The 12,974-nt window shown below is 36.1% G+C and overlaps 1 protein-coding gene across 1 annotated transcript in view; it reads left to right on the top strand.

Annotated features, from left to right (window-relative positions):
- LOC108719622 (B-cell scaffold protein with ankyrin repeats) overlaps nt 1-12,974 on the top strand; it is a 171,656-nt gene that overhangs the window by 139,099 nt on the left and 19,583 nt on the right. Inside the window, exons 12-15 of the mRNA XM_041590688.1 lie at nt 438-680; nt 3,067-3,309; nt 4,301-4,558; nt 12,819-12,872. Coding sequence (XP_041446622.1) covers nt 438-680; nt 3,067-3,309; nt 4,301-4,558; nt 12,819-12,872 — 798 coding nt within the window. The remainder of the gene's footprint in view (nt 1-437; nt 681-3,066; nt 3,310-4,300; nt 4,559-12,818; nt 12,873-12,974) is intronic.

The raw sequence follows: 12,974 nt of genomic DNA, 5'->3' as shown, positions 1-12,974 counted from the left end.
ACTAAACAAAGTCTTAAAAGAAGAAGAGAAAAACATACTACTGGAAATGGTTCTCTGTAGTTGTTGCCTGTGAGAAACTGCACCCTCTGCAGGCAAAAAAAACTCATTGTGCGCCATTGCCCTTTAGTATGGCTTTATCTTACTCTTTTAAGGCTTGTTTTGAACTTTTGAAAAATGCATAAGACAGCATTTCCATGCAATTAAATAATTCAACTGCTTAGGATACCACAATTATATTAGCCATAAAAACATATTTTCAGGTGTTTCATAGCCCAAGGGGAGAGCGATTCCCTGTGGGCAACAAAACGCCCTAGGTGCCATTGGGCTAATAAATCCATTATTTACATATTTCTTATTTAGATCTATAGCAGATTTGTTCATATTTCTTATTTAGATCTATAGCAGTTTTGTTCTAATATGCTGTAATTCTACAACAGGAGAAGAAAAAGAATACAATGAACATGTCTCATGGAGTGAGCAAGAGTGTGAACATAAGGAGGAAGGAAGCTGGGATGAAGAAGAACAATATATAGTGGCAACTGATGATAGTTTGTACATAATATTTGAAGCTGCTAGTAAAGAAACCCAAAGGGAACAACAATCTTTCAAATGGGCTGATCCCATACCTGATAAGCCACCATTACATGTAGCAGAGGACAATCCATCATTTATTGATGAAGGTATGTTTTCCCGATCTCTGCTCATTAAATACTTGGAAATGTTTTTTTTTTTGTATGTTAACTCTGCTTTTAACTTCATAAAAATAAATAAATCTCATTTGTATTACGAGATTTAACATCACCAATATGAGTATACTTATTGCTTACATCTACGCTCAGTTAGTTACTTATAGGACTTATAGGAGAACTTGAAAAAACTCTTATTGAGAATATGGCTAGAGGTGCTGTATTTTATACACTGAATTTACTATATTAGTTCAGCAGGCCCATAATGTTAAAGGAGAACTAAACCCTAAAAATAAATAGGGCTAAAAATGCCATGTTTAATACACTGAACTTATTGCACCAGCCTAAATTTTTAGCTTCTCAATAGCAGTAATGATCCAGGACTTCAAACTTGTCACAGGGTGTCACCATCTTGGAAAGTGTCTGCGACACTCACATGCTCAGTGGGCTATGAACAGCTGCAAATTATCAAGCAGAAAATGAGGTTTGTCTGTAATATAAGCTGATGCTGCAGGGCTGATTATTAAATTCTGATGCTAGTTGCACTGGTTCCTGTGCTGCCATGTAATAATTATCCATATTAATTACTAATCAGCCTTATACTGTGACATTTATAGACTATGTGTTCTGTATACTTTGAGTCGATCCCTAAGCTCAGTAAGTGACAGCAGCACAGAGCATGTGCAGTGCATCAAGAAGATGGGGAGCTACTGGGGAATCTTAGGATACGCAGATCTTTACTGCTAAAGGGCTTTGGTTGCCTTGGGCTGGTACAGAAGAACAATGTAGAACCTTTTTAGCCTACTTCTTGAGTTTAACTTTCCTTGTTCTTTAAGTATGCATGCTGTGAAAGGAAATCCATAGCAACTACCCAGCTTTGGAACTTGTTAGGCCATCTTACAAGTAAGTCAGTGACATTGCACATGCTCAGTGTGCTTTGGGCTGCTGTTGAGAAATGCAGGGGTCAAAACATTGGCAAAAAGTGAGGTAATTTCTGCATACATGATACAGGTAAGATTAATAATGAAATAATAATTGGTATTATATTACAAATGATCTTAACTAGTGATGGGCTAATTCATGAAACCGCCACGAAAATTCGCCAGCGAGAATTAGCCGGCGTCAAAAAAAATGTACGCCAGTGTCTGTTTTTTTTGGGTGCCGGAGCATTTTTGCCGGCATCCAAAAAACAGACGCCGGCGTCAAAAACTGATGCCGGCATCAAAAACGAGAATTTTCCGCTGTTCCGCGAATTTCGTGGCAAATTTTTCGCACATCACTAATCTTAACCTTATTTAAGCATTACTCTCTTTTTGCCTGGTTTCTTCTGACTTTTAAACACATTTTAAAGAACATTTTAAGTCTGGTATTTGCAAATTTTCAGACTGGCAACAAACCACTGAATTTCAAAGCTTGCCATTTGCTTTTCTCTAACCTTTAACTTTTGTGTTTTCTTTTCATACATATTAAATTATTTGCAAGCAACGTGTGCATTTCAGATCTGCATTTATATAACGGATGATGATTAAAATGTTTTATTCTATTTTAATATGATTACATAATGTATGCCAAGAAAGGAGACGTTAAGAAGGAAATTAAATTTTACAGCCACGCTATAACACAATATTAAAACCTATTATTTAAATTACTTAAATAATGAAAGTGTAGTAGCTGGGGGATTCATATTTGAGAATATCCCTCTCTATAATTGAGTACAGTATTACTTGTAAAGTATCCAATTTTGTTGTATTATTACAAACAAACAAATAGAATCTTTTTTTTTTTAATTTTACAGCAATTCACTGGATTAAAGTGATACTGACGCATGACAATTTAATTGGCAGGATAGTTGAGTGGCTTGGGGGCACTTTAATACAATAACAAAAGTGAACTATGGGAATGCCATCTCTCATATTCTAAGTGAATAATTCTAATTTTTAAAAATGATTGAATAAAATGATGGTAACTAATGAATCCATAATGATGGCAAAACAATCCAATTGAGTTTATTTAATGTTTAAATTATCTTTATCAGAAGTAAGGCATGGTGATCCATTATACAGTAAGATCTATTATCCAGAAAACTCCAGGTCCAGAGCATTCTGGATAACAGATCCTATACCTGTAATACAGCAAGTGCCCAATTGTGTTTCATAAAAAAAACATCATGCTCATAGGTAGGGAATAATGAAGAATTATGGGGTGAAAAAAATGATTTAAATTCATATATCAAATCCATATATCAAGTACTCCAGTGGAAAGTCTTCTGTTGGTAGCCACCCCATAACAAGATTTTTACTGAAATTCTGTGAAATATGAAGTGGATCTCCAAAAAATTCCAAAAATGTATAAAGCTGATCATATTGTTAACTAATTACAGAAAAAGAGGAAGGCAACAACAAGGAATATGCATTCAATGAGCACGTTTGTGAAGGAGGCAATGTTAAAGAAGATGAAGAGGAACCATGTATTACAGCTACTACTGATGATGATTTGTATATTGTTTTTGAACCCATGAAAAAAGAGCCACAAAGTGGACAGCAGTGCTTCAGTCAGCATACCAACCAGCCGCCTGATCTCTCATTACATTCAGCAGAAGAATGTTCCTCACACTTTGCACAAGGTAACAAAGGGTAAAACAATAACTGCATCATTAGTATCTTCCATTCAAAATGTTCATATGCTTTAGATGGATAATACCTTCAGTTAATGCTAAAAATGCTCATGTTAAAGGGATAGTTCACCTTTAAATAAAAATTTAAAATGACATAGACATTGATATTCTAAGGCAGTTTGCAACTGGCTTTAATTTTTTGGGGGGATTTTTAATTTTTTTAGCTTTTGCTCAGCAACTCTTCAGTTTTGTATTTCAGCAGCTATCTGGTTGCTAGGGTCTTATTTCCTCTAGCAAATTTATCATGTACTGTCCCTTTAAGAATTCTTATTCGACTATTCACCATCTAAAACCTGCCGAATTGGTGTTTTAGCCAATGGGGGAACCTACAATCTTTTTTGAAAAAACTTTTTTTTGGTGGATTTTTGAAAATCTAATTTTTTTTCCTGTGAAACTCCCTATTCACCCGAATTCAAAAAATTCAAATTTTTTAATAAATTTCAATTGTTTTTTTTTTTAATTTCGAGTTTATGGGAGTTTTTAGAACCTTCCATAAGCTCGAAATTCGACCCTTGATAAATCTTCGCCTATGTGTAGCTTAATAGTAACTCCTTCAGTAAGTAGAGTAAGTATTTTACTGCTATATATCCTCCCCTACCAAATGAGAGACCCCTAATAAAGAGTCAGTGGGGCATAATAATTATGGTTAATGATGACAAGTGCATAAGAAAAGTGAATTAACATGGAACACAATAACTTGCCAAAAGAGAATATTCATCAGACTGGAGAAGCAGTTGGAGATTGTCCATAGTAGAATTCTGTCAAGTCCCTGGCTAAGAGGTAATCATAATATGAGCTTAGTGGAAACTGAAAAATAAGAGTTTATTTTTAGCGTGAAAGAACATACACTGAACTAAGAATATGAATGTGTGTTTGTATATATTGTGTATACATTTGGTTGCTTATGAAAACCACAACAGTACTATTTATCATTGTTTAGCAAGACAAACGAAAGAAAGCACCAATCCGAACATATGGCTGGATGAGCGCATTGATGAAATGGAATACATTTATTATGAAGAAGATCCATATAGCTTAGTGTACAGCGATGACGACAGCTTATACATTGAACTTCCTATGGAATCTACAGAAGAGCCCAAAAGAGAGAAAAAATCTTTTATTATCCACAGAGCTCCAGCCCCAGCACCTCGTGTAGATGTTCCAGCTCCAGAAAATGAACCGTCATACATTTCTCAAGGTAATCTGTCATGTATATCTGCCAATAACACCTACCCTTAATTGTATTTTAATCCATTTTATAAACTCTACAGACTTTTTTGACAGCAAGAGATATAACTTTTTGGAATTCTCTCCCTGAAGCAGTTCTACTAGTAGATACATAGATCAGGGATCCCCAACCTTTTGAACCTGTGAGCAACATGCAGAAGTAAAAGGAGTTGGGGAGCAACACCAGCATGAAAAATGTTCTTGGGGTGACAATTAAGTGCTGTGATTGGCCATTTGGTAGCCCCTATGTGGATTGTAAACCTACATTGAGGCTCTGTTCAGCAGTGTACCTGGTTTTTATACAACCGAGCCTGGAATTCAAAAATAAGCCCCTGCTTTGAGGCCACTGGGAGCAACATTCAAGGGGTTGGAGAGCAATATGTTACTCACGTGCTACTGGTTGGGAATCACTGCATTAGATGGGTTCAAGAAAGCTTTGAGAGTCTTCTTAGCAAGGATGAAAATACAAGGTTACTAATATGAACCCAATAGGATAGTTTATGCCCATTTCCAACCCCATTTAAGAAGCAAACTAGAAATAATTACAGATGAGATTTATTAGTTCTTCTGTATCAGATAAAAGTTAGGTAGATGTCATTTGGATAAAATATTTAACTGGATGGATGTGCCTAACAAATAATGTTTATTCATACTATGACAGTCCAGTGAAGTTTCCCTTTCAAGATATGTAACTATGCATTTTTTGTCCTGAATATATGCATCACTTGCATTTTACACACTTCACATATCTACAGAAAGTACTTTACCCATCCAAACAAAGTAAACAGCACACAAATGGGGCCACTATATCAGCTTAAAAGCATTGTGGGAATTGGTCTTGGCTCAAGAGAAGGTGACTACTGCTAAACTGTTTCAATAATAAATGTAGCCAGGAACAGCAGTGCGGATAACAGCTAAGGACTGATGAATACTGCGTTCGTTTGCAATTACATTTACAAAGAAATTTAAAATTACTATCAAATGAATGGATATTGGAAAGTTGTTTATTATAATAAATGTGCTTTCTATTATGCAAAAAGTTTATATTTGAGTTTACAAACCATTTACTATGCAGTGATTTCCCTAAATATACAGTTTGAGGTTTTAGAATTCAGTGGTTGGGTAGTTTTAGCTAAATCTGATGTTTCAGAAATAGAAACAAAATAACATACTGAAGCTAAAAACACCATGGCCAACCCCATGCCCACATAATTACTGTTTAGTCTGTAGCTGAACCAGAAGAAGGCAAAGTAAATATGGACCATCCTTAATGTTTATTTAAAGAAGAAAATAACCCCCTTCTGACTCCAAAATAGCAAGTTGAGCACTTTCTGGATTATCAAAAACAGTAACCTGTGTATTTTCTGATTTGCTAAAAATGCAGATCTTACTTGAATCGCACTACTGCAGCACTTTTCAAGATAGGATTGCTGTATACCTCAAAGGTAAAAACCATTAAGGGGGAAAAAAACAGAACAACTTTTAGAGTATATGTGGACATTTTATTCTTAAAGGAGAAGGAAAGCTACAGAGGCATTTTATTGCCAATAGATGAGCTGCAATAGTGCAAGCTAGAATGCTATAATTATTCTGTAGAATGTTTTACTATACCTGAGTAAAAAGCTCTAGAAACTCTCTGTTTGTTTAGGATAGGAGCTGCAGTATTAATGTGGTGTGACATCACTTCCTGCCTGAGTCTCTCCCTGCTCTTGGCTCAGATTACAGTAGAGAAGGGAGGGGTGGGGGGAGAGGAGCAAACTGAGCATGCTCTTGCCCAGGGCAATGAGGTTTAAGGCGAAGGCAGGAAGTCTGATACAGAAGCCCATGTGTACACAATAGAAGGAAAGAAATGCCGTGTTTCTTTTGACAGGGGACTCAGAGCAACATTACTTTGGGGGTTTACTGGTATATTTAGATGGACCTTTCTGATAAGGCTTACTTTGTTTTAACCTTTCCTTCTCCTTTAAGTACTACACTATATTATTTGTCTAAGTGCTAAATTCACACGCTCATTTTTTGTTGCATGCCAACTTAATACATATGCATTCTGTTAAATACAATCCCCTATAAACAAAGGGTATTGAAAAGTAGAAATTGCACCCGTGAAGTCTAGTTGTAGTTCCACAAAAGCCCACAATCCGATTTCCAAGTGAGTTTAGCAGGTGATCATACTTACAAGAAGTGATTTAAAGAAAAGCTTTAAGATTAGTAGGTGTCCTGGTTCGCTTATAATCTTCTTGTATCCTTAGTGGGTAAAATGTTTTATTACTAAACTACAGCAGCCAGTTTGCCCTGAATTCTATGGGGGTTATTTATCAAAGTCCGAATTTATCTCAATATTTTCTGCTACCAACTCTGATCAAATTTGCTCGGGTTTTTTATGCTTATTCATTATTACATTTTCCCAAAATTTGCTTTGCGGGAAAAAATCAGATTTTCACAAATTCTTCAGACTTTTTCATTCGATTTTCGAGATTTTTTTTCGTTATTTTCACGCCACAACTAAGAAAACATCAGGATATTGCCTGAAACCTAGCGCACATCAAAAAATCATTGGGCCTTCTCCCATTGACTTATATGCAACCTCGACAGGTCTGAGATGCCAGATTTTCTGATTCAGACTTTTCCATCCTCGGGGTTTAATAAATGCTGAAAAATTTGTTAAAAGTCCAATTTTATTTAAAAAAAAAAAAATCATTGCATTCGGAGTTTAGTAAATAACCCCCTACATCTTTCATTTTCTCACTGTAAATTCTTCATTGCATATCTGACAATAGAAATGCCATGCCTTCTGATAAAAAATAGACAGACATAACCAACTTTGGGCCTGAAAAAAAGTTTAAAAAAAGATCACATGAAAACTCATGGACGAGAATCGATTTGAGATGCAATTCAATTTAGAAAAACTTATCTCATGGTTTATCACATGAAGGTCCAGATGTAATTCAGTGAGAAAGGGCTTTATCACGTGTCAGGGATGAAATTCAATCTGAGAGGCAATTCAATTCAGATTAATTTATCTCAAGGTTTATCACGTGACAACTCTATTGAAATCTATGAGGAAAAAACTGGAACTGAATTTGGAGAAAAGTTTTTTTCTCCTCAAATTGAATCTCGTCCATGACTTAAACCATGAGATAACTTTTTCTCAGTGAATTAAACCTGGCCCTTTATCTCAAGTAGCTCACTGTGCCCACCATGTTACTCCATATGAATGATGCTCTGGTGTCATATGATGCCATATGATGTCAACACAACATTTGTGTCTTAGTTCCAGATCATTTTTTTTCAACATGCCCTGCAGTCCGCACTATTACTTTACCAGACCTCTGAGCTGTCTCCAAAAATACCTTGGAAACCTATGCATGATATCTTTTCCCACAATGAAGTCTAAATCTAAGCACAAATGAATCAGTGAGGATAACAGAGTTGCTTTGACCTCAACTCTTTTTTAAGATTCATATTCTTTAAAAGGTGCAAAGTTTGCTACTCGTCTGGTTACCAATCACTGCAAATGACCAGGTAGCATTGACTGGACAACTGTTTAAAAACAAACATTTGATTGGCTATTTTGGGTTACTGCACCTATGCAAACTTTGCACTTTTTATTCCATTACCTCTGTTACTTTGAACTCATTACCCATAGGTAATAAAATACTGCTTACCTATAGTACTATAGCTCTCTGGTGCATAGTAAGTGGCAGATTTATCAAGGGTCGAATTGAAAATTTGAATTTTTTCATTCGAATTTCGAGTTTATTTTAGTGTAATTCGACTAGGAAATAGTCAAAATTCGATTCAATTTTTTTTGGTGAAAAAAACTCGAATCAAAATCGATTCAAGTTTGCAGGTCGATCCTATTCACCCAAATTTCGTTTTTTTTTAGAATTTCGAATTTATGGGAGTTTTTAGAAACTTGATAAATATGCCCCTAATTGTTACAATATATCAATCTATAACAAAAGTGCACTAAAGTGGGAAGCGACCAAGGTAGCAGTATGATAATATATAATGGTATACGTTCTGTTCTCTCTGCTGGCAGAAAAGCACAGCCAAGTAAAATACCAATGTGCTCTGATCCACCCAGTGGTAGTAAGGACTGACAGGAATGGTTTCCATCTGTCAAGTGTGCATTTTTAAACTGGAATCCACCCATATGCATACTAATAGGCAGATGCTTTTTCTGTCAGTGCTTACTTACTTGCTTACTTACTACCACTATTAAAGCAAGGCATTTTACTGTGCATGGTAGACTAGACTTGAAATCTGTGCTTCCCAGAGATAATTTCCACTTAATGTACATTTATGCATTGACAGGTCAAAGCAGCAGTAATTGATTGACACCCTGACTTCTTTAAAAGCTAAAGCAATTCCTCTTACACATATTTATCAAATGACTGTATTGCAAAACCGCATGCATGGGCAAAAATGGGTAAACATCAAAAAGCACTTTGGTAGAAAGACTCGGCCATTAAATTTTCATCACTTTTTGGTTTGCAATAATACTAGGAAATGATTTATGTTTAAATCACACGGCATGACAGATGGTGCAAAAATAAATTGCAAGGTAAGTCTTTTTTTAGTATTCAATAATTAACCAAAGACCATGGGATGATCAGAGCATACAAAATAGCAAAAGATACAAAAAAAACCCATACCACTGGGGGTAGAAAACATGTAGTTATATTTAGAAATACATGTTATGGGACCCACAATGGATTGGCAGATAATCCACTTTGAGTATAATGCTATGCACTGTTCCTTTTCTTTGATCATACCTCCAAAGAGCATTTAACAGTTATTAACTTCCTGCAGTATTGCCTTGCAAAGGGACAAATACACCACTGATTTACAAAAACCTCCTCTGATTAAATTTATCTCTTTGACCTGGAGAAAAAGGATAACTTGGTGCTCAAGGATAATCCTGTAGATGCTAGAACATTATTGTCCTGGCATGGCAAAAAGAAAATGGAATTGTAAGCAACTATCTAATGTAGTTAAATATGTTCAGTTATTTGTAAATCTAAAACAGTATCTCTCTGTCCCCTCACTACTCATACCATTGCAACAACGTATACTTTGTGGAGCTTTCCTCAAGCCAATACTCCAATATCCATAGTGCTTTGCATGTTCTATGATTAACAGACCTACAAAAGAGAAAAAACAGAAATGTGCAAGGCATTGTGGGAAGTGGAGTTTTGGCTGGAGTCCTGTTTGTGTAGTCTGGCTTTGGTTGCAGTTTAGCCAACAACTTTGAGATCACTTAATATTTTTAATTAACAATTATTGGAAAGTGGCTTTGAATGACATTTTCTTTCCTTAAGCAAAGAAAAAAATAATTTTTAGGCAGGCATCTCCTTTAGTGGTCAGTCTTATTACCTGCAAATGGAATCCTGTTTTATTATTATTGGTCCCTTTGCTCAAAAAGCCCCATTAAAACTCTATATAGATATTAAAACTGTTTGGATTATGATAATGCCCATCTTTTCTCACCAGAGGAATGTGTGTTGCATTGGCACAAGATAGAAAACTCCTCAAGCTGTAAACAAAAAAAAAAACATGTATCTTTTATAAATGAATTCACTTCCTCTCATGGTTTGAAATATGTATAATTCAAGAGTACACTTTCTTCTAGAGAAAAATAAAGCCACAAAGAAGAGAAAGGGTGCTTAGAATAAGACAGCACACTGGAAAACTAGATGCAAATAAAAAAACAACTGAATTCACATTTCTTGTCTGAATGCCAAAACGGTTCAAATATAGACACATAACATCCATAAACTCAGTAGTCATCATTCTCTTTTCTTTATCATTCCATCCCAGCTAAAACACAAATTGCTCATGTGTAAAGGTGGGTGCCGCACTATTTATTGATTTGTTAGTGCCATAGCATCACAATTTCCCATCCTAACTTGTAGGGGAATGGAATAACTGCTCACACTAGTATAGCATTGTGCAAAACTGATTGTCTGATGTTAGGGGAGCCCTTCTGTATTCAATTCTAACTTCTGTACCAAATATTAACCACCTCCTTCTTAACTGAGGTTATGCCATTTCCAAGCTTTTTTTGAAAAGCCTTTTTTAAGAAGCAACATGTAAAATATATTGGGTATTTAAACATTGGACATAAAAGCAATACTTCCTTTAGCCTTTAGTTTGTGTAGTTATACTAAAAAAATCTGCACCTTAAAAAAAAAACCTTGATATATCTTGGGGTACTTGTGAATAACAAGCATAGCTGCAGTAAGCAATGCTACTCAGCGACAACAAGGACCAGATATATAGAAAATCCAAAGTCCAAGAAGAAATAGAGAAAACCCAAAGTCCAAAGAGCCAATAAGCTGATATAGAAGGTCTCAGATATTGAGGAAGACTTGGATTGTTTACAGCAGAGATGTTTAAGAGGGATACATAAATAAGGGGATCACAAAGCTGTCAATTCCCCCAATTTTTTCAGGAGCTTCCAGATTTTCCACTCAGTCCCCCGGATGCATTCTCCATATTTCAGACAATTTGTAATGATTAGCAGACAAATATCCGGTGTGTACATACACAGAACATTTCAGTGAATTCTGCGAAGTGAAGCGTTCATGTGCAGAGTAGTTTTGGTGACTTCAGCTGCGTTTCTGCACGTGACTGGTGATGTCACAAACCCAGAAATTTTTTACAAATCCCCCAACAGCACCTCTTAAAAAGTTAACAGCTCTGGGATCATATAATAAGCTTTCTGATGCATTACTTACCAGTGTGTCCTATTAGAAGACATCAGAGTATCTGTTGAGATTAGAAGACAGGAGGTTTTATCTTAAGGTGTAAAAACAGTTTTCACAGTGAAAGCTGCAGTGTCAGACTAGGGGTCTGGGCCCACCGGGGCTGCCACATCAGGGGCCCAGGCCCCCCTCCACCAACTTCAGGTCCCCATCGCCAGCAGCCTGTATCCCTCCTCTATCCACCTCCCTCTCCAGCCCACAAAGATGAAGGAGTGCCGAGTGGCAGGTAGGTGGGAGCAGATTTGGGCAGGGGGGCTAAGTCCAACCTTGGAGATCTGTGAAGTTTTCTGCCAGTGGTTGTACTGACAAATCCATTAGATGGTTTCAAGAAAGGGTTGGATGCCCTTTTAGCTAGGGATGAACCCCTGAATCCTTCGCGACGGATTGGGGTGAATACAGAACCGAATCCTAATTTGCATATGCAAATTAGGGGTGGGAATGGGATTTTTTTTTTACTTCCTTGTTTTGTGACAAAAAGTCACGCAATTTCCCTCCCCACCCTAATTTGCATATGCAAATTAGGATTCGGATCGGCTGGGGAGAATGATTCGGCCGAATCAGAATCCTGCTGAAAAAGGCCGAATCCTGGCCAAATCCCGAACCGAATCCTGGTGCATCCCTACTTTTAGCATGTGAGAAAGCACAAAAATAATAAAATATACATTAGTGTTTCCACACTGAAATTTGCTGTGTGTGCATTGACTAGCTGATCCTGTGCACATGCATTCAGGAAGACAGCAGATTGGCTTGTATGCCCTATAGATAACCCGTCTGCCATACTCCCGCTTTAGGCACATACTGGACCTGCATTTAAAAAATATGTTTTTCCAGTAACAGTACTGTATATATAGACTACAAATGGGCTTAATATCCTTCGCCTCCTGTATGAGAGGCTGAGCTATAATATCCTATTTTCTTTATATTTTATTATATGCACTGAACAGATTAACAGAAAGTATGTAAATGGAAGAAATATTTCTTGCAATTATTTTAGAAGCGTCATTAAAGCAATTCAAGCATCAACTGTGGCTAAATAGTTATTTCTCTGTGTTCTCTGATAAGGAAATATTCAACCTTTGGTTACAAAAGCAAGCCTCTCTATTTCCAAATGTAAACTACTACTTTAAGTGCAAATGTAAACTACTACTTTAAGTGCAAATGTAAACTACTACTTTAAGTGCAAATGTAAACTACTACTTTAAGTGCAGATTATATTAAATAGAGGGAGTTGTCTTCCATCATATATTCAATTGAAACAGGACAGATTTAGATAAACAGTTAACAACAGTAAACACTACTTTTATAGTTTCCTATATCTTTCCTCTAAATTGAGTAAACAAAAGAGAAAATAACTTTTCTGGTGGTTTTTCCAAGTACTGTGTATTTGCATTAAACTCTTTGCGGTATAATCTGAGAAGCAAGTATTTCATTCCATTTATTGATCCTATTTTTTTAATGTAGTGTTTAAACAAAAGCAAGAAGAGAAGAAGATATATGGAACTGGCATGCCACAAGGTAAGGATCTGTTTCAACAATACAGAATTAAAGAATTCAACTCAGGGGCAGAAATTCTAAAAGGGAGGTCCTTGAATTATAGTTACTAACAATTTTCTGCCT

The sequence above is a fragment of the Xenopus laevis genome, chromosome 1L, assembly GCF_017654675.1.
Source record: "Xenopus laevis strain J_2021 chromosome 1L, Xenopus_laevis_v10.1, whole genome shotgun sequence".
In the NCBI taxonomy this organism is placed as follows: domain Eukaryota; kingdom Metazoa; phylum Chordata; class Amphibia; order Anura; family Pipidae; genus Xenopus; species Xenopus laevis.
The sequence above is the reverse complement of the archived record's forward strand: the minus strand, read 5'-3'. Positions and strand labels throughout refer to the sequence as shown.